This window comes from Dromiciops gliroides, chromosome 1 (genome assembly GCF_019393635.1).
Source record: "Dromiciops gliroides isolate mDroGli1 chromosome 1, mDroGli1.pri, whole genome shotgun sequence".
In the NCBI taxonomy this organism is placed as follows: Eukaryota; Metazoa; Chordata; class Mammalia; order Microbiotheria; family Microbiotheriidae; genus Dromiciops; species Dromiciops gliroides.
The window spans coordinates 238499975-238519612 of NC_057861.1; the positions used below are offsets into that span (position 1 = coordinate 238499975).

At 39.4% G+C, this 19638-nt stretch overlaps 1 protein-coding gene across 3 annotated transcripts in view; it reads left to right on the forward strand.

Annotated features, from left to right (window-relative positions):
* Positions 1-19638, forward strand: part of LAMA3 (laminin subunit alpha 3) — a 341587-nt gene that overhangs the window by 274705 nt on the left and 47244 nt on the right. For all 3 annotated transcript variants that reach the window (XM_043973095.1, XM_043973110.1, XM_043973101.1), the window contains 8 exons: positions 1584-1693; positions 3664-3744; positions 9860-9966; positions 13090-13137; positions 13829-13980; positions 16629-16739; positions 17252-17363; positions 17761-17928. In XM_043973095.1, coding sequence (XP_043829030.1) covers positions 1584-1693; positions 3664-3744; positions 9860-9966; positions 13090-13137; positions 13829-13980; positions 16629-16739; positions 17252-17363; positions 17761-17928 — 889 coding nt within the window. The remainder of the gene's footprint in view (positions 1-1583; positions 1694-3663; positions 3745-9859; positions 9967-13089; positions 13138-13828; positions 13981-16628; positions 16740-17251; positions 17364-17760; positions 17929-19638) is intronic.

Genomic DNA, 19638 nt, shown 5'->3' on the forward strand with positions numbered 1-19638 from the left:
TGTTCTTTCCATTGTACCACACTGCCTCACATTTTATAAGGCAATTTTCCAAGTAAAATAATTGAATATATACCTAATATTTGAGTATTAAGTTGCTATTCTGAAGATTACTGTGACACTAATTTTGTGCTTCTTTGGAAAATCTGAATGTAAGAGGATTGTTGTTTTTTCAAATAACATTCCATTCAATTTCCCACTTGTTGTAACAAGTTCCATGTATTAACATATAAATTTCAAAAGGTATGCTTAAAATCTTTCAGTCTTTATCAGATTCAGTAGAAAAACTAAAATTGACTTGCACAAAAAAAGATCACATAATAACCAACCATACAAAGCTTTTGCATAAAAATGTGTCACACAAAAAATTTACCAATAGGTATATACACAAACACATAAATACATATACTCACACATATAATGTTCCTGTAGTCACAAATATGATTAAGACAGAGGCTTCTAATGAAAAACAAAAATTACTAGTTATTGAATCATTTCAGTCATGTCCAGTTCTGTGACATTTATTTGGGGTTTTCTTGGCAAAGATATAATGGAGTAGTTTGCCATTTCCTCCTCCAGCTCATTTTACAGATCAGGAAACTGAGGCAAACAGGGTTAAGTGTTATGGGTCACAGAGCTACTAAATGTCTGAGGTCAGATTTGAACTCAGGAAGATGAGTCTCACTGACTTTCTGATAGTGAAAACTGTTTGGGGATTAATAATAACTGGAGGTAACTGAAATAACCTTAAAGGAAAGGATTTGTTTCCTTTTTTGGAGTTATGGACCCCTTTGGAAGTCTGGTGAAACCTATGGATAGCTTTTCAGAATAACATTTTTTAAATGAATAAAATAAATATTTGGAATTACAAAGGAAACCAATTATACTGAAGTATAGCGTTAGATAGGTAGATAGAAAGCCAGCATATATAGAACAATATGTATATGTTTGTATATACACATATACATTCATGTGTATATCTACACATGCATACATGTGTAGATACATGTATGTATATACTCTTGTGCATACCCATATACATGTGTCTACATGTGTTTGTGTACACATATACATTCATGTGTGGTCTACATGGGCATACATGTGAATATGTATGACCTTGTACATGCATCTACATGTGTACACATATACATTCGTATGTATATACTCTTGTGCATACACCTATACATGTGTATGTGTATGCATACACATATATACATATATATTTATGTTGTGTTTATAGATGTGTACACACATACACAAGATCACAGACCCCAGCTTAGGAATCGCTGTTATAGACTAGAATGAATTCCTTATAGTTATTTGAGTAATCACTGGTTCATAGATCCAGAGTTGGCGGGTATCTGACAATCTAGTCCAATCCCTCTATTTTACAGATCAGAAAAATGAGCCCTAAAGAGGTTCAGTGACCTGCTTAAGGTCACATAGTCTGCTTCCAGCAGAAGGGCTGAGCCCAGACCCTCATCCCACTGTGGACTGGGTGAAGATACTTTTAATGATAACAGCAGTGTCACATGAGATAAACACAACAGGCTGCCTTTAATTGTCCTGTTTGTTCTCTTTTCCAGAACTGTCAACATAACACTGCTGGTGCAAACTGTGAGCGATGTAAAGAGGGTTACTATGGAGACGCCCTACAGGGTTCCTGTCAGGTCTGCCCATGCCCTCATACAAACAGGTATTGTACAATCTAGAGCCGGGGGGGGGGGGGGGGGACACAAGTTCTCTTTCTGTTTAGCTCTTGCTCATCTTTTTTGTTATTACATGGTCAGTGAAGCATCCAGAAAAGTTCAGGCAGGGGAATGAAAAAAACAAATTGGTTGAGACAGAAAATAATTTAATAATCAGTAAAATGCATCAACTCAACAAAAACAGCACAGACTATTTACAATTATCTCTTGTACTAGAAAAGGTAACTAAACTTTAGATTGCTACCAGTAATGTGTCCCAAGTGGATCTGTAATTGAAATTTGTGTTCTTCTTTTCAATTAATGCATTCGATGCAAACTCCCTAAGTTTGCACAATTAAGTTACTTCACTGGCAAAGGCATGTGAACAGAAGTTGAAGAGTGGTATGCAGCAAGATATTTTTTCAAATATTTATTTATTTTGACAAGCATTTATCTCTCCCTCTCATTGTCCTATACACATACCTCCTTGAACAATAAAAAAAGAAAGATTGAAAGAAAAAGAAAACCCTCATTACAAATGAGTGGACAGTTTGGCTCAGGAGGTAGGTTTGGAAGTTTGTTCTTTGTGGTGATCCAACTTAGGTCTGGCACCAAATATGCATGTTCAGTCATTTCAGTCATGTCTGACTCTTCATGACCCCATCTGGGATTTTCTTGGCAAGGATACTAGAGTGGCTTATCATTTCCTTTTCCAGCTCATCTTACAGATGAGGAAACTGAAGCAAACAGGTGTAAGTGACTTGCCCAGGGTCACACAGCTAGTAAGTGTCTGAGGCTAGATTTGAAGATGAGTCTTCCTGACTCCAGCCCTGGGACTCTAGCCAGTGTGCCACCTAGTTGCCCTACATATGTATAGTCTAGCAAAATTAAGTCCCATTTTGGCAGTGTCCAAAAATTTGTGCCTCATTCTGCAATATAAGTTATCACCTGTCTATCAGGCACTGAGCAGCACGTTTCACCTTTAATTTCTAGACTCGTGACTTATAATTGCAGCAAGATTTCAATGTTTCAATGTTCCTTATTAGGCCAAGCCAGCCTAACTTCAAAGCAGATGAAGCTCAGTGCAACTCTACTAATCCCTGCCCTCGGCCTCCTGTACTATTTTACCTAACTCTTTCCAGCAGTATTAGGCACACTGACAAGGCCCCTTAATCTTATTAGAGACATAACTCTTTATTGATCAACTTCTCCAAGAGAGATTTCCCAAAGTAGCCGGTACTTTAATCAGTGAAATGATGAATTGTGTTACTTCAGTGTCTGGGCTTATGGGAACTTTGTGTTCAGTGGGCAGACACAGCAATTTCATAACATTTGGTTTTGCTTGTTTGGTTTTTTTTCTAGAAAAAGGTCCTTCCTAAATAAATCACCGTATAGAGCTAAAAAATGGCACCATTCAGGATGATTTTATAGTGGTCACTTTGGTTCAGGAAGTGAGTTTGGAAGTTTATTCCTTTGTGATGGTTCAACTTGGGCCTGGCACCATCAGGAGATTCTTTCCAGGGTGGGGGCAAATGTGTTCAACACAGAAGAATTTGAATAAATAGGAGGAACTATTTTGTTTTTAAAGCCAGAATTCTCTGTGCCTTTTCTGCCTAGACTTGTTTTATTCCTCCATTATTATTCCTGGAGGAAAAAAAAAGGTTTGTACTAATCACTCTCTCCCAGAGTAAGCTACTTTGTCCTATTGCAAGGAAAGGAATGTATTTTGAGAGGCCAAATGTGGGTGTAAAGAAAGTCTCAAAGCATTCAGCCAGGCTTTGCCCAGTGACAGCTGAAATGAATCATATTTTTTTATAATCAGAACTATTAGGGATGCCAGAATGTAATTTACACAAAAGGGGCCATGATTTTGATTTTCATTTAATGTAAATCATCAGAATATCTTTGTAAACTAGAGAATGGGAAATTCATTCCCTTAGGCTTGGAATAAGACCATTTTCTCCCTCTTTGCTTGTAGTTTTGCTACTGGCTGTGTTGTGAATGGTGGAAATGTGAAATGTTCCTGTAAACCTGGATACGTGGGAGCCCAGTGTGAAAGGTCAGTGCCTTTTCTCACTGCTTATGGCCAACAGCAGGAACCCTGCCCATCTTGAGGGTGTTCCAGCAGGAACCTGCCAGCCTTCACCCAGAGTGTTGCTGCTGTTTCTTCTGCCTTCCTCTTAGGTCCTTTTGTAGCATGTTGAAGCCAGTCTACTGAGCAAATACAAGAGTGCTTCCCTCATTAATCATGCAATTTTTCCTCTTTCCCACCCTCTGAATATTTCTGGCGTTTGGAAATGACACACACCCTTATAATGAATAGAATGGTACAATGCAGGGGATTTAGGGATCTGAAAAGCAAAGAAATTGTTTCTTTACCTTCATGCCTTATCCTCAAACATCTGTTGAGAGCCTTCCATTTGTAAAGATGACAATCATGACAAGGGGAAGAGTAGAAAGATGTATAAGTCATGGTCCTTTCTCTGAAGGAGTTGATATTGGTTGATGAGCCAAGACTTAGACACTTGGAAAAGTAGCTGTCAGCACGAGGTACATGATGAGTACCAAATGGGCCTCATAGAAATAATGGGCATTGTGGAAATGAAAGAAGAGCCCATTATAACAGAGGGTGGCCATTAGAAGAAGTGCAGTTTCAGCTAGATGGAATTAAGGTTCAGCAGTTCAATTCAGGAAGCATTCTTCTAGTGTCTTCTATAGGCCAAGCACCATACCAGTGACAAAAGGAAAACAGACCCTACCTTCAAAGAGCTTACTTTCTACTTGGGAGGGGGGGTAGGGGGAAACAGAGAATAGGTTATAAGGAGAAAGAATGATATTCCAAATGGGAGAATCCATTGGATTATAGGCACAGACACATGATTCGGGGACATGAATAGTGTCTTCTGTCAGAGTGGGGATTTCCTATAGTGGAATAGTGAGGGGAAAGTCTGGGAAGGTAAGTTGGCGTCAGAATATGAAAGGCCTTAAATGCCAAGCTAAAAAGCTGGGACTTCTTTCTTTTAGATGAGGGGCAGCTAGGTGGTGCAGTAGATAAAGCACTGGCCCTGGATTCAGGAGGACCTGAATTCAAATCCAGCCTCAGACACTTGACACTTACTAGCTGTGTGACCCTGGGGAAGTCACTTAACTCTCATTGCCCCACCCAAAAAGGAAAAAAAAAGCTGGGACTTCATCATGGGATACAACTGAAGACTCTTCTGCTTTCTTGCTCTTGTTGAAGACATTTGTTCCACTTATCTTCTTACATCTTTCAGAAAGGTTTCAGGGTCTGATACCATTGACACTTCTAATTAAATTCCTGCTGTCATTTATCATGACCACTGAAACAGAAATCAGAGACTGACATGATGAACTTCTTTGGCTGGCAGGCACTCGATTCAGAAAGAGACATTCGTTTTTTGGTTTTTTGTTTTGGGTTGTTTTTTTTACTCCTGATGCTTTTTTAAAAAAATAATAAACATTTTTGTTTAAAGTTTCGAGTTCCAAATTCTGTCCCTCCTTCTCTCCCTTCCCTCCCCTCTCCCTGAGGCAGAAAGCAATCAGATAGAGGTTATACATGTGCAATTATATAAAACATTACCATATTAGTATCATTTTGTACAAGAAAGCTTAAAAGAAAAGGAATGAAAGAAAATAAGCATGCTTCAGTTTGTGTTCAATCAATATCAGTTCTTTCTTTGGAGGTGGATAGTATGCTTAATCGTTAGTCTGTTGGGATTATCCTGGATCACTGTATTGCTGAGAATAGTTAAGTCATTCACAGTTCTTCATCAAACAATATTGCTGTTAACTGTGCACCAAGTTTTCCTGGTACTGCTCACTTCACTATATATCAGTTCATATGAGTCTTTCCAGACCTTCTTGAAAGCGTCCTGCTTGTCATTTCTTATAGCACAATAATGTTCCATTACAATCATACCTCAGCTTGTTTGCCATTCCCCAATTAATGGGCATTCCAGAAAGAGACATTGTTTTTGTAGGGGCAATAAGGGTTAAGTGACTTGCCCAGGGTCATACAGCTAGTAAGTGTCAAGTGTCTGAGGTCAGATTTGAACTCAGGTCCTCCTGAATCCAGGGCCGGTGCTTTATCCACTGTGCCACCTAGCTGCCCAAAAGACATTCTTAATAAACTCTGTTTTCCCTGTCCATTCTGTTTTCACTACTTTGGTACTTACAGGACCTTCAAAAGTGAAAATTTTGTTATTATCCCTTTTCAAGCTTTTTTCCCCCTATAACAGCTGATAAATACCCTACTACTGTAACTTCACCATCATATTCTACACCACTCCTTTGCTGTCCCTCCCCCAGCACTGGCCTCCATAAGCCACCTGCACACTCCAAACATTTTCCTTTGCTCTGCTATTTGCGACACCAAAGATATCAATAAAATCAAGAAGTTTTATTGCTAGCCATTGTGTTTAGCTACAACCATTAGAGGAGAAGAATGGCATCAAATATTTTTATAGCTTGGGTGTTAATGACTTGAGTGTCTGTACAGGGAAGTGGCATCCAACTTCTCTGAATATTTATGGACTCAGGAAAAGAGGCAATCTGTTATTATGTAAATCTTTATGTAGAGAATGTGGGTGGGGGAGATATCTAAAAATAAAATATTTCAGAACATAGATATTCTGAGCAGTATAGTTGATTGGGTAATAATAACAATTCCTCACATTACCATAGGGCTTTAAAGTTTGCTAAGTACTTTCCTCACAACAATCCTATAGAATACCTAAAATATTGAGCTGGGACCCCAGAAATCAACTTCTTAGTCCTTAGGACTTAGGACTTCTTAGGACTTCATAGTTTAAGGACAAAATTTTCTATTCCTTATTGGCTTTCTGAAGTTTATTAATCTTTATTAATCCCTGAGTAGAGCCCATCACATTCCTTACAAAAGTTTGATACTTGACAATATGTCTTTGTTATAATTTCTTATGAGACCTACATATTGGGAACAAAATGGTCATTTGTTTCTAGCCAAACAGAAAGGACTTAGATTAGAGGGGTTCAAATCCTGATTAGGAAATTGGGGTCATCTCCACTAAATTCTGTTGAGTACTAAGAGCTATAAGTCCATGCTATTCTCTTGCTTTTCATGTCATGAAGGGGGAAAAGGTCATCCTGCCTTCTGGTTGTTCTAAGTCTTCTATGTTTCTATGGCCCGGTGACTACCTTGCTTTGTTGTGTTTTGTTTTTGTTTTTGTTTTTTTGGTGAGGCAATTGGGGTTAAGTGACTTGCCCAGGGTCACACAGCTAGTAAGTGTCAGGTGTCTGAGGCTGGATTTGAACTCAGGTCCTCCTGAATCCAGGGCCGGTGCTCTATCCACTGCGCCACCTAGCTGTCCTGCTTTGTTGTGTTTTTAAAAGATTTTTCATTGATATTTTTTGTTGTGACATCATAAACATTTTACATTGTACCCTTCCCCCTACACCCTCCCAGTGAGTCATCCCTTATTATAAATAGTAGTAGAAGAAGAGGAAGGAAAGGATGGAGGCGGGAAGGTGAGAGGGAGGGAGGGAGAGAGAGAGAGAGAGAGAGAGAGAGAGAGAGAGAGAGAGAGAGAGAGAGAGAGAGAGAGAGAGACTTTAGCAAATCTAGGTAAACACCTTGAAAAAAACTGACATTTTATAGCGTTCCACAATAGTTCCCCACATCTTCAAAGAATTTGACATATTTTCTCATATTTCCTCTTTGGGGACAGAATTTAAAATTTTGCACTGTTCAGTTTTGATTTTTGTTCTTTCCATTTACACTGTCATTGTATTGTATATATTATTTTCCTGTTTCTGCTTAATGCATTTTGCATCTATTCAGATGTCTTTCCATGCTTCCCTGTATTTATTACATTCATATGACTGAACAATAATATTCCATTACATTTGTGTACCATATTTTTAGTCATTCCCCAATCAATGGGCATCTACTTCATTTTTAGTTCTTTGATACCACAGAAAATGGTAGATATGGGCCCTTTCATCTTGTGTCTGACCTCTTTGGAGTTTATGTCTAGTAATGGATTATTCTCTTTTATAGTATATATCTGATATGCAGCTCACATCCATTTTGAATTTACTGTGCTATATGACAAAAGATATTGATCTAACCCTCATTTCTGCCAGACTGCTTTCCAGTTTTTCCAGCAATTCTTGTCAAAGAGTGAAGTAATTTAGGTAGTTTATAATATAGGGATATAGGTAATTTTATATCTTTGGGTTTATCAATTATTGGGCTATTGAGGTCAGTTATTTGTGATTCTTCCTTGTTTAGTTTGCTCTATTGATCAACTTTTCTATTTTTAACCAATACTAAGGGGTTTTGATGATTACTGCTTTATAATATAGTTTAAGGTCTAATCTTCCTCCTCCCCCCATTCCTTTCCCACCATTTTTCATTAATCAGCTTTATAATTTCACTATTTAACTTTATATATACATATATATACAAATACCTATATGATCCTTTATTCTTCCAAATAAATTTTGTTATTAATTTGTCTAGGTCTTTAAAGTATTCCTGTGATAGTTTGATTAGAATAGTACTAAATCTGTAAATCAACTTTGGTAGTATTATCCTTTATTATATTGGGACGATGAGCCCTGAATATTTCTCTAGCTATTTAATTTGTCCTAGATAAAATCTCACCTTCTATAAGAACCCTTTTCTGTTCCCCTGTAATGCTTATGCCTTTCCTCTGTCATCTCCAATTTATCCTTTATATACTTATTTGTAAATAATAGTTTGCATGTTGTTTCTTCCATTAAACTGTAACCTCTTCGAAGACAGGGACTATTTTTTGCCTTTCTTTGAACCCCTAGCTCTTAGCACCATGCCTGGCACATAGTAGGTGCTCAATTAATGTTTTGTGATGGGCTGACTTTGGTAAATCGCCTACCAGATATTCTATGCACTTACAGTTATTTTGGATGGAATTTCCCTTCTATTTCTGCTTTCTGGATTTTGTTAGTGTCATTTAGAAACCCTGTTGAATTTTGTGGGTTCATTTTGTTGCCTACAACTTTATTGAAGCTATTAATCATTTCAGTTGGTTACTTTACTGATTCCCTAACATCTTACAAGTAACATTTCATGCCATCATCAAATAGGGTTGCCCTGTCCCTTCTTTTTCTATCTGTGTTATGGCTTTACTTTCTTTCTCTTGTCTTATTGCTGGTGCTAGCGTTTCTAAGATCATGTCACATAATAGCAAGGAAATGTGTTCTGTTGTTTTTCTTTTTTCTTTTTTTGGACTGGGCAATGAGGGTTAAGTGACTTGCCCAGGATCACACAGCTAGTGTCAAGTGTCTGAGACTGGATTTGAACTCGGGTCCTCCTGAATCCAAGGCCTGTGCTTTATCCACTGTGCTACCTAGCTGTAAGGAGTTGGAGTCCCTTAGGCAGTTGGATGTTGGACATCACATCCCTCTGGCAACTCCTGCGGGGGCGGCACTGGTGCCAAACTGTATTGGCTTTGCCTCTCCTTTGGATCCACCAATGTCGTGGAGAGGGAAAACCTGCTGTATGGGCAACAGCTTGTTTTCCATATTGATCCGCCCAGGCCAGCGCCCTGGAGAGGACACTCCAGCTACTCCTCATGGGGTAAATACAACACGGGATGCGGCAGTTATGGGTTATAAGTCACTCAGGAGCTGCTGCTCCGACTGCACAGCCACACTGTGGCCTGTGGCTCTCCAAGGTGCTGATCCATGGTCTTCCACGACTGGCGGAGGCCTACTACTACTACCTAGCTGCCCTTCTGTTGCTTTTCTTTACCCTTCTCTTTACTAGAGTTCTTTGAAGACCTTGTGTTCAGTTCTCCTTTTAGGGTCCACATTCCTTCTGAAGCTTCACGAGAAGAAATCGCTCAATTCAATTTAACAGGCATTTGTTAGGCAATTAATGTGTGCCAGGAACTGTGCTAGGTGCCAGGCATACAAAATTGAAAATTAACCATACTATCCTTTTGGTTAGGAAAGATAATTTTCCCACCTTTATGCAAACCCCTACCTTCCATAGGTTTACAGGCACTCGAATACTAACCCTGGGAGATGGCCAAAATGTTGAGAATATGTAAAATGATCTTTAATTTCTAATGACCCAAAGATCTCTGCAGTATTGATGTTTATTCTGCTTGTCTTTTTTTCCCATGTAGATGTGCACCAGGATATTTTGGGAATCCCCAGAAATTTGGAGGTAGTTGCCAACCATGCAATTGCAATAATAATGGCCAGTTAACCAGCTGTGATCCACTGACTGGAGGTAAAACTGATCCATGGGCCCATAACTGTGATTTGATGTTTCCTTGTTATGGTGATGCAAAAATTTTTCCCAGAATCGGTGTTAACTGCAGAGTATATGTTCTTCTAATAGATAAGTGACCTATCATTCTGCAGATCCTGGTGACTTCCCTAAATATGACTTAGAGTAAATTATTTCTGCCATAAGTTAAGCATGAGATAACAAATTCATCCTGTAGATACAGCAGTCACTGTAATAGACTGAAGTTCTTTTTCATCAAAGGAACTTACTTCCATAATATAAGTTATATTCTTGTCTTGTGGTTTTGTTATCATATATTTAGCCTGATAAATGACATGTAAATATAGAATGGATGTTAATTAACTGGGTTACAAGAAAGTCTATCCCCATTATCCTTGAACTCTCTGCAGCCTTAGACACTGTTGATCACTCTCTGCTACATGATATTCTCTTCTCTCTAGGTTTTCAGGATACACTCTCCTGGTTTTCCTCCTACCTATCTAACCCCTCCTTCTCAGCCTCCTTTTCTGTATCCTTGTCTAACTCCTGCCCTCTGACCATAGGTGTCCCATAGTGTTCTATCCTAAGCCCTCTTCTCTTTTCCCTCTTAACTCCTTCATTTGATCTCATTGGCTCCCATGGATTTAATTACCATCTCAATGTTGATGATTCTCAGGTCTACCTACCCTGAACTAATTCCTCTGCTGATATTAATTTCACATCTTCAACTGCCTTTCAGACATCTCCAACCGAATGTCCAGGAGACATATTAAACCCTACACATTCAAAACTGAATTTATTATCTTTTTACCTATCTCTTCCCCCTTCCAAATGTCTCTGTTATTCTTGAGGTCAACACCACTCCCAGCCCCTCAAGCTCACAACCTAGGTATCATCCTCAACTCCTCACTCTCTCTCTTCCCCAATATCTAATCTATTGCCAAGCCATATTGATTTAACCTTTGCAACATCTCTCAAATATGCCCCTTTATCTCCTCTGATACTGGCACAATTCTGGTGCAGGTCCTTATCACCTCATGCTTAGACTATTGCAATAGCCTGCTGGTAGTTCTACCTGCCTTCGATTTCTTCTCCAATCCACCCTCCATTTAGCTACCAAAGTGATTTTTCTGAACCAGAGGTCTTATCATGTCACCCTCCTACTCCATAAACTTCAGCGGCTCTTTATATTCTTCAGGATCAAATATAGAATCCCAGGGCAGCTAGGTTGCACAGTGGTTAGAGCACCGGCCCTGAAGTCAGGAGTACCTGAGTTCAAATCCGGCCTCAGACACAACACTTACTAGCTGTGTGACCCTGGGCAAGTCACTTAACCCCAATTGCCTCACTAAAAAATAAAATAAAATAAAAAAATAGAATCCCCTGGCATTAAAAGCCCTCCATTACTCTCTCCCCTCCTACCTTTCCAGTCTTCTTTTACCTTACTCCCGACCATATATTCTCCCATCCAGTGACCCAGGTCTCTTGGCTGTTCCTTAAAAAAGACACTCTATCTTTGGGCTCTAAGTATTTTGTTTGGCCATTTCCACATACATATAACATGCGCCCTGCTCATCTCTGCTTCCTGGCATCCCTGGTGTTCTTCAAGTTCCAGTTCAAATCCCATCTACAACAGGAAGCCTTTCCCAACTCCTCTAAATTCCAGTGCCTTACCTCCGTTAATTATTTCCTATTTACCTTGTACATAGATTGTTTGTACATATTTGTTTACTTGTTGTCTTCCCCATTAGATTGTGAACTTCTTGAGGGAAGCCACTGACTATTACCTCTTTTCATGCCCCCCAGAGCATAGTGTCTGGTATCTTATAGTAGGCACTTAATAAATGTTAATTGACTGACTAAAAACCTATAAACACACAGCTATTCCAAGGTGTACAGAAGTGTGCAAAGGATTTTGGGTTGCTGGGAAGGAGGAAGAGGAGGGTCAGCACAGAAGTGCCTATATACCGAATGAAGGTTGTCTAGAAAGGTTTCATAGAGTAGGTAATCTCGGGGGCAGCTAGATGGCACAGTGGATAGAGCACCGGCCCTGGAGTCAGGAGGACCTGAGTCCAAATCTGGCCTCAGAACTTGACACTTACTAACTGTGTGACCCTGGGCAAGTCACTTAATCCCAATTGCCTCACCAAAAAAAAAAAAAAAAGAAAAAGAAAAAAAGATAAGAAAATAGAGTAGGTAATCTCAAGCAGAATTCTATGAGAGTCTGATGGAATTTTTCCCCCCAGAAAAGAGTGAAGAGGTATTCTAGGCACCAGAGAAAGGTGTTTTTAAGAGGAAGGGCATAGTAGAAAGAATACTTGAGGTCATTCAAGAAAAACTGCTAGATTTGATGAGGTCTACTCCTTAATGATAACCTGTAAATTCAGAACCTTTAATTACTCCAGAATACTGAAATTGGAGAGGGCCTGAATTCTCACCCCAGCTTTCCCTACTCTCTTCCTAAATAAACTTAGGCAATTCACTTAATCTCTTTGGGACTTGGTCTCCTCCTCTATAAGTTAAGGGGGTGGTGGTGGAGCTAAATGGCCTTCAAAATCCCTTCCCTGTCCAAATCCTACAAAACGGTCAAATGGGATAAAATAGAGATGGAATGCAGTGAGGAGCGTCAAAGGAATCACTCCACTCCTCACTAGAGAGAAGAATCCCTGATGTGACAAAGCTATAGAATAAGAAAATGTGACCATTTGGTAAGGGGACACAAATTGAGGCAGGGAGCCTCAAAATGATGGATCAGGAGTCTGAATTTGAGGTGAAGGGAATTGGGGAGAGAAAGATTCCAGGAGAAAACATTTAAATAATCAGAATGACATCAGAGGAGCTTGATCAAGTCAGTGATCTTTGCTGGGTTTTGTGGGAGAGGCTAGAGGCAAGTGAGGCTGAAATGGAGGCTTCCCCAGTGTTCCACAAGAGAAGTAAATGAGAGTACCATGTGATCTATGGTTTTGGTAAATGAGAAAGGGACAGACTTGGGAAGAATGATGATAAAGATAATTTCTCCAAATTACTTTTTCCAGAAACAAAACCAAACTATAAAACTAAGCTATAAAATAATGTCTTCTCTGTTTGTTCTGACTTCTGAATCCCTGCAAATTCTGATTTCAGATTGTATCAATCAGGAACCCAAAGATGGAGGTCCCGAAGAATGTGATGGTGAGAAAAGAAATACCATGCCCTATGTTGGGCAAGTCACCTAACTTCTGTAGGCCTCATAATTCTCAACTATAACATGGGAAGGTCAGAGTAGACAATCTCTAGAGCCCCAACTCTGCATCTGTAGTTCTATTATTCTATAATGCTACATTTTCTAGTTCTGGTGTATTCATTTGAAACATTAGCTTTGCTATAGGCATGTTGGTAGGAAAATACTAATGGGAGCCCCCTGCATTCAAAATGATCAAAAGGTGGGACAGCAACCTTTCCTATTAGAAATGCCCACTCTCTGTTAATCTTCTTGGGTTAGGAACCATGTTCCTTACAAAGAAATCCAGGTATGTGGCTTTGCCTCTAACATAGAAAATGTGAAATGGATGGGGGGAGGGGCAGCTGGGTGGCACAGTGGATAAAGCGCCAGCCCTGGATTCAAATCTGGCCTCAGACACTTGACACTTACTAACTGTATTACCCTGGGCTACTCACTTAACTCTCATTGTCAGAGAAAGAGAGAGAGAGAGAGAGAGAGAGAGAGAGAGAGAGAGAGAGAGAGAGGAAAGAAAGAAAGAAAGAAAAAGAAGATGAGAAATGGACTGAACCACCTGCACATGTCCTTTCCATTCTTGTGATTCTTGGCACCCCAACCTCACCCAACATCATTGTTTTCCTTTGCCTCTCGGTCTATGTATAGACTGTGACAGCTGCGTAACCACTCTCCTGAAGGACCTGGGAACGATGAATGATGAGCTTCGTCTGATCAAATCTCAGCTCCATAGTACCAGTGCCAATGCCGCCACTCTGGAGCAGATGAAGCACTTGGAAACCCAGACCAAAGACCTGAGGGTAAGAACTTTTAGATGAGGGGAGAGAGCTTTGAAAGCAACTGGCTTCTGTTTAGGTCAGGCAGTCGCCTCTCACTCCAGATGACTATAGGTAATTCACCTTGATTCTTCATGGGAAGGTGGTAGAAGGAACACCTTATGGACATGAATCAAGGCATCTTCCTGGCACACGAGTAGCCCTGGATTCTCGAAGTCTGTGCCAGCAGGCTGCAAGCTCTGGTGGGTCTGGACAAGCTAGAAAGTTTTTAGTTCAGGCTTGATAGTAAGGAACATATTCCTGCCACTCAAGGACCAGCCTGGATCAATTTAGAGAGGCTCATCATCATCAGAGGTTTGCTCATCAGGTGTGGTGTGGAGTCAGGAAGACCTGGAGTCAGGAAGACCTGAGTTTAAATCCTCTCTCAGATTCTTCCCAGCCTTGTGACCCTGGGCAAGACAATTAATTTCTGTCTGCCTCAGTTTTTTCATGTGGAAAAAATGGGAATAATAATCGCAGATACCATATAGGATCATCATGGAGATCAAATGTGATAACATATGTAAACCACTTTATAAAACTTTCAAGTAATATTTATTACATATTATAGCTAACTATAACTATATATAAATATACCCACACAAAACTATGTAACTAGAACTATTGACTTGTTTTTGTCTACAGTAGCACGTGAGGGCTGTCTACTGAAGTGTGGAATGTGTTTTGGATCCACATCTTTGGTTTTGTTTTGTTTTGTTTTTTGTGGGGGCAATTGGGGTTAAGTGACTTGCCCAGGGTCACACAGCTAGTAAGTGTTAAGTGTCTGAGGCCGGATTTTGAACTCAGGTACTCCTGAATCCAGGGCCGGTGCTCTATCCACTGCGCCATCTAGCTGCCCCGGATCCACATCTTTGGAGACATCACCCATGGAACATTACATCACTTGAATTATCTTATTATTTATAAATCTCTTTTTTTCCCCATTTGTCTGAAAGGAGAAAAGAAAGGAATAGAAAGCATGATATAGCTTTTTCATTTGGAAAGAAAGTAAACATTGATGTTGAGAAGGTTATATTGGCTTTTTTTGTTGTTGTTTTTTGGTTGTTGTTTTTTTTCTTTCAGTGAGGCAATTGGGGTTAAGTGACTTGCCCAGGGTCACACAGCTAGTAAGTGTCAAGTGTCTGAGGCTGGATTTGAACTCAGGTCCTCCTGACACCAGGGCCAGTGCTTTATCCACTGTGCCACCTAGCTGCCCCCTATATTGGCTCTTTTAAACAAGAAATGTTATCCTTTTTTGTATTTTTTTGTCAGGTTGAACAGTGATGAATAAAACAACCTCCTATATTCTGTTAAATGACCTACTCGTAAAGAACTGCCCCCTTAGAGGTGTAAACCAGTGTGGTTGCGGAGAGAACTAGGGAGTAGAAGTCAGGAGACCCAAGTTCTTGGCTGGTCTGTATTACTTACTATGTATCACTTCACTTCTCAAGGCCTCATTTCCCCAGTTTGTAAAATAAAGGGGTTTGACTAGATGAGGGCTGTACTGGAGGCAGCTCAAACCAGCTATCGAGAGCCACTTGTTAAATGTTTAGTGTGCACGTGACATCTCAGAAATCGATAATGCCTCTGTCAGGTATTGATTTGTTGTTTTATTGATTGCTCAAGCTTAAGAAAGTGATGGAGAAATGGTTAATAATGCAGACTAAACTTAAAAATGTGTCCTGTACATTCTACACCCCTTACCCCCTGCCAAAGAGCTAGTTATTAATCATTCCCCAGAACACCCCTGGACTAGATTGTTTTCAAGGCCCTTTCTAGTTCTGATATTTTATGATTCAAATAGTATCAGCAGTAAGGGAGTCATTAGCTCTTTTCTCAATAGTATGTTTAAGTTGAAAGAATTTCAACAATTTAGATGGGATGTGGAAATTTCCACCTCAGAGGGTACCATTTCCTTCTCTTTCAAGTTACCCATCTCTTTGAACAACTCAAGCCTCAATAGACCTTTGGCTCTCCTTTTTTTCCCCATCTACCTTTCTAAAAACCAGATCCAAGCTGATATTGAGAACATGGCTCTGATATCTAAATGCTTTGCAAGAATCATATACATTCTTCTACTCAGTGGGTGGGGAAGGCAGGGGAGAGAGAGAAGGAGAGAATTTGGAATTCAAAATTTTTTAAAATTAAATAAATAAATAAATGCATGAATAAATAAATAAATAAATGAATGAATGAATGAATGAATAAATAAATAAATAAATAAATAACAAAGTTTCGAATCCTACCATTATCCTCAGAGATTGGGGGAGGGTAGAGCTCAAAATTTTTAAAAATAATAATGAAATAATATTTTTAAAAAAGAAGAATCATACTAATTCTGTAAAATCAATACTGGCAGTCTTAAGTGATTCTACAGGGGGCAGCTAGGTGGCACAATGGATAAAGCACCATCCCTGGATTCAGGAGGACCTGAGTTCAAATCCAGCCCCAGACATTTGACACTTACTAGCTGTGTGACCCTGGGCAAGTCACTTAACCCTCATTGCCCCACCAAAAAAAAAATTTTTAATTAAAAAAAATTTTTTTTAATTAAGTGATTCTACAGCAACAACAGGCAGGTTGGGCTTTGACTTCCTATTTTATAGGGAGGTTTACCTTTGCTTTATTCTCAGAATCATTTGCTCAACTACCAATCTGCCATTTCAAGTCATGGATCAAAAGTAGATGCCCTGGAAAAAGATCTGAACAGTCTGAATCAGGACTTTGAGACCCTGCAAGAAAAGGTAACATATACAGGGAATCTGTAGAGAAATTGCTTGGTTTTAAATTTGAAGTGCTTCACAATCTGGCCCCTTCCCACCTTTCCAGGCTTCTTATACACGACTCCCTTTCACCCACACAGAGTGCAGCCAAACAGGCCTGTGTCCTGCTCCTTGTAAGGAATGGGGCCCTATCTCCCACCTCCGGGCCCACGCCTTGAATGCTCTCCCCTTTTCCTACCAACTCTTAGAATTCCTGGTTCCCTTCATGACTCAACACTAATACCACTTTTTTCAAGAGGCTCTTTTTAGTCCTCCCAGCTGCTAGGGCCCTCCTTCTTTAAATTACCCTACATTCACTCTGTGTAAATATTTTATTTATCTATTTATGTACTCATTGTCTCATTTTGTAAAATGTAAACTCCTTTAATAAGTGCTTAGTAAATACTTTTTGATTGATTGATGAAATAGCTTAGATTTTTTGCCATCCAACTTACTTAATTGCATCTAATATTTTGAATTTCTATTCAAATAAGGTTCAAATAAATTCAGGAAAAGCACAGACATTACATAATAGTGTCGCTCAGACGAGCCAAAATGCAAAACAGCTGGACACCAAAATACAAACTGTCATCAGGGACGTTCATGGTAATGATACCTTCTTACTTTACTCAGATATTTTATTTTATGTAGCCATTTTGAATTATGGAATAGCTTCATGTTTGGGTCCAACATTTTGGATATCCCTCAAAGCTAGTGCCTTCCCTAGGCTGATTATCTCCAATTTGTCCTTTGGGTTGTTTGTTTGTACATAGTTGTTTGCATGTTGTCTCCCCCATTAGACTGGGCAAGGACCATCTTTTGTCTTTCCTTGCATCCCCGATACTTAGCACAGTGCCTGGCACCTACCAGACACTTATTCATCGACTTTTTGACTAATGCTACTAATTTAAACATAGAAATCTCTCCCCAAACTAAAACAACTCCAAGTTCCCCTTTCTGAATTGCCAGCTTTCCAAGTTTAATGAATTATGTGATCTTTCAGTTCTCCTAAAACAGATCTCTGGGACAGATGGTGATGGAAACACCTTGCCCTCCGGTGACTTTTCCAGGAAACTGGCTGAAGCTAACCGTATGATGAAGGAAATGAGAAATCGAGACTTTAGAGAGCAACTGAGAAAAGCGGAAGCTGAAAAAAGAGAGGCACAGCTCTGTAAGTTCTTTCCTTCATTATGTATCTCATGCCATTTGATTTTGACAAGAGGCCAGGAGTTGTATTTAGTCCCAGTTTGTGGGTAGAATGTCTGGACTTTTCAATAATATGTTACTTCTATTATATTCAGATTAATTCATTTTTTTTGTAGTTTTTTTTTAAGGGAGGCAATTGGGGTTAAGTGACTTGCCCAGGGTCACACAACTAGTCATTGTCAAGTGTTTGAGGCTGGATTTGAACTCAGGTCCTCCTGAATCCAAGGCCAGTGCTTTATCCACTGTGCCACCTAGCTGCCCCAGATTAATTCATTATTGATGAAAAGGAGCATTCTAAAAGTAGAGAGAGAATGTTTTCAATCAGTTAATCAACATTTATTGTCTTCTGTGTGTGAGGCACTGTGCTAAGTGCTGAGGATGCAAAAAGAGGCAAAAGAGGCCCTGCCCTCAATGAGCTTACAATCTAATGGAGGAGACAACATGCAAACAAATTATATACAAGCTATTTGCAGGATAAATAGAAAACAATAAACAGAGAGAAGACACTAGAATTAAGAGGGGTTGGAGAAGGCTTCCAGTAAAAGAGGGGATTTTAGTTGGAACTTAAAGGAAGCCAGGGAGGTCAGTAGTCAGAGCAAAGGAGGAAGAATGTTCCAAGTATGGAGAACAGTCAGAGAAAATGCCTGGAGCTAAGAGTTGGAGTGTCTTGTTCCTTTAACAACCAGGAGGTCATTGTCACTGGATCAAAGAGTATGGTTTGGGGAGTAAAGCATAAGAAGACTGGAAAGGGAAGAGGGGGAATAGGCTTTAAAGGGCTTTGAATGCCAATCAAAGCATTTTGTATGTGATGCTGGAAACAAGAGGGAGCCATTTTCCCTGTATTGAAACTGATAAAAGGCCTCAAACATAACTAAAAAAGAATAAAAAATATTTTAAAAGCACTTACTGGCAGCCTAGTTCCTCCACATCAAAAGTTAGCAGTTGGTACCTTTTCTCTTTTGGCCATACTTTTCAATTCTGCCATCCTTTAACCTGTCTAGGCAGCTAGGGATCATAATGGAGAGAGTGCTGACTTGGAAGTCAGAAAGACCCAGGTTCACAATCTGCTTTTGTCGCTCTCTGACTGTGTGAACCTTGGATGGGTCTTTTAACCTCTCCACCTCAGTTTCTTCTTCTGTAAAATAGAGATAATGATAGCACCTCGCTTACAGGGTTGTTGTGAGGATCAAATGAGATAATAAATGTAAACTACTCTGAAACCCTTAAAGTGCTGTATAAATTCTTGCTTTATTACTGTCGTTGCTATTAACCTGTTTCGTTTTCCCTTTCTGCCCTTCTGTGAAGTCATCCTCTTCCTCATGATTCAGTTGGTTAATCATTTTTCCCACAATACTAATTCTGATATTCTTACAATTAATCTAAAACAGGAAAGGCATATTATAATAAAAAATACATCATTAGAATTAAATAATTCTAATTTTAATACATCTTAATATAATATTATGGGGAACATTTACCCGAAAAGTCCCCTTCATGCCAGAGTATTTGTTGTCCCAGAGAATCACATTTGTAATCAGTGTGCATAGAAGAATAGTGGAATAGTAGACCTTCTTTTCAAAATTCAGATTTCTATAATGGTAGGTTTTCTCTCAGCATTGCTGTTTAAATTTTATATTAGTCTTGGCTTTTAATCTCAAGGAATATATTATATTTC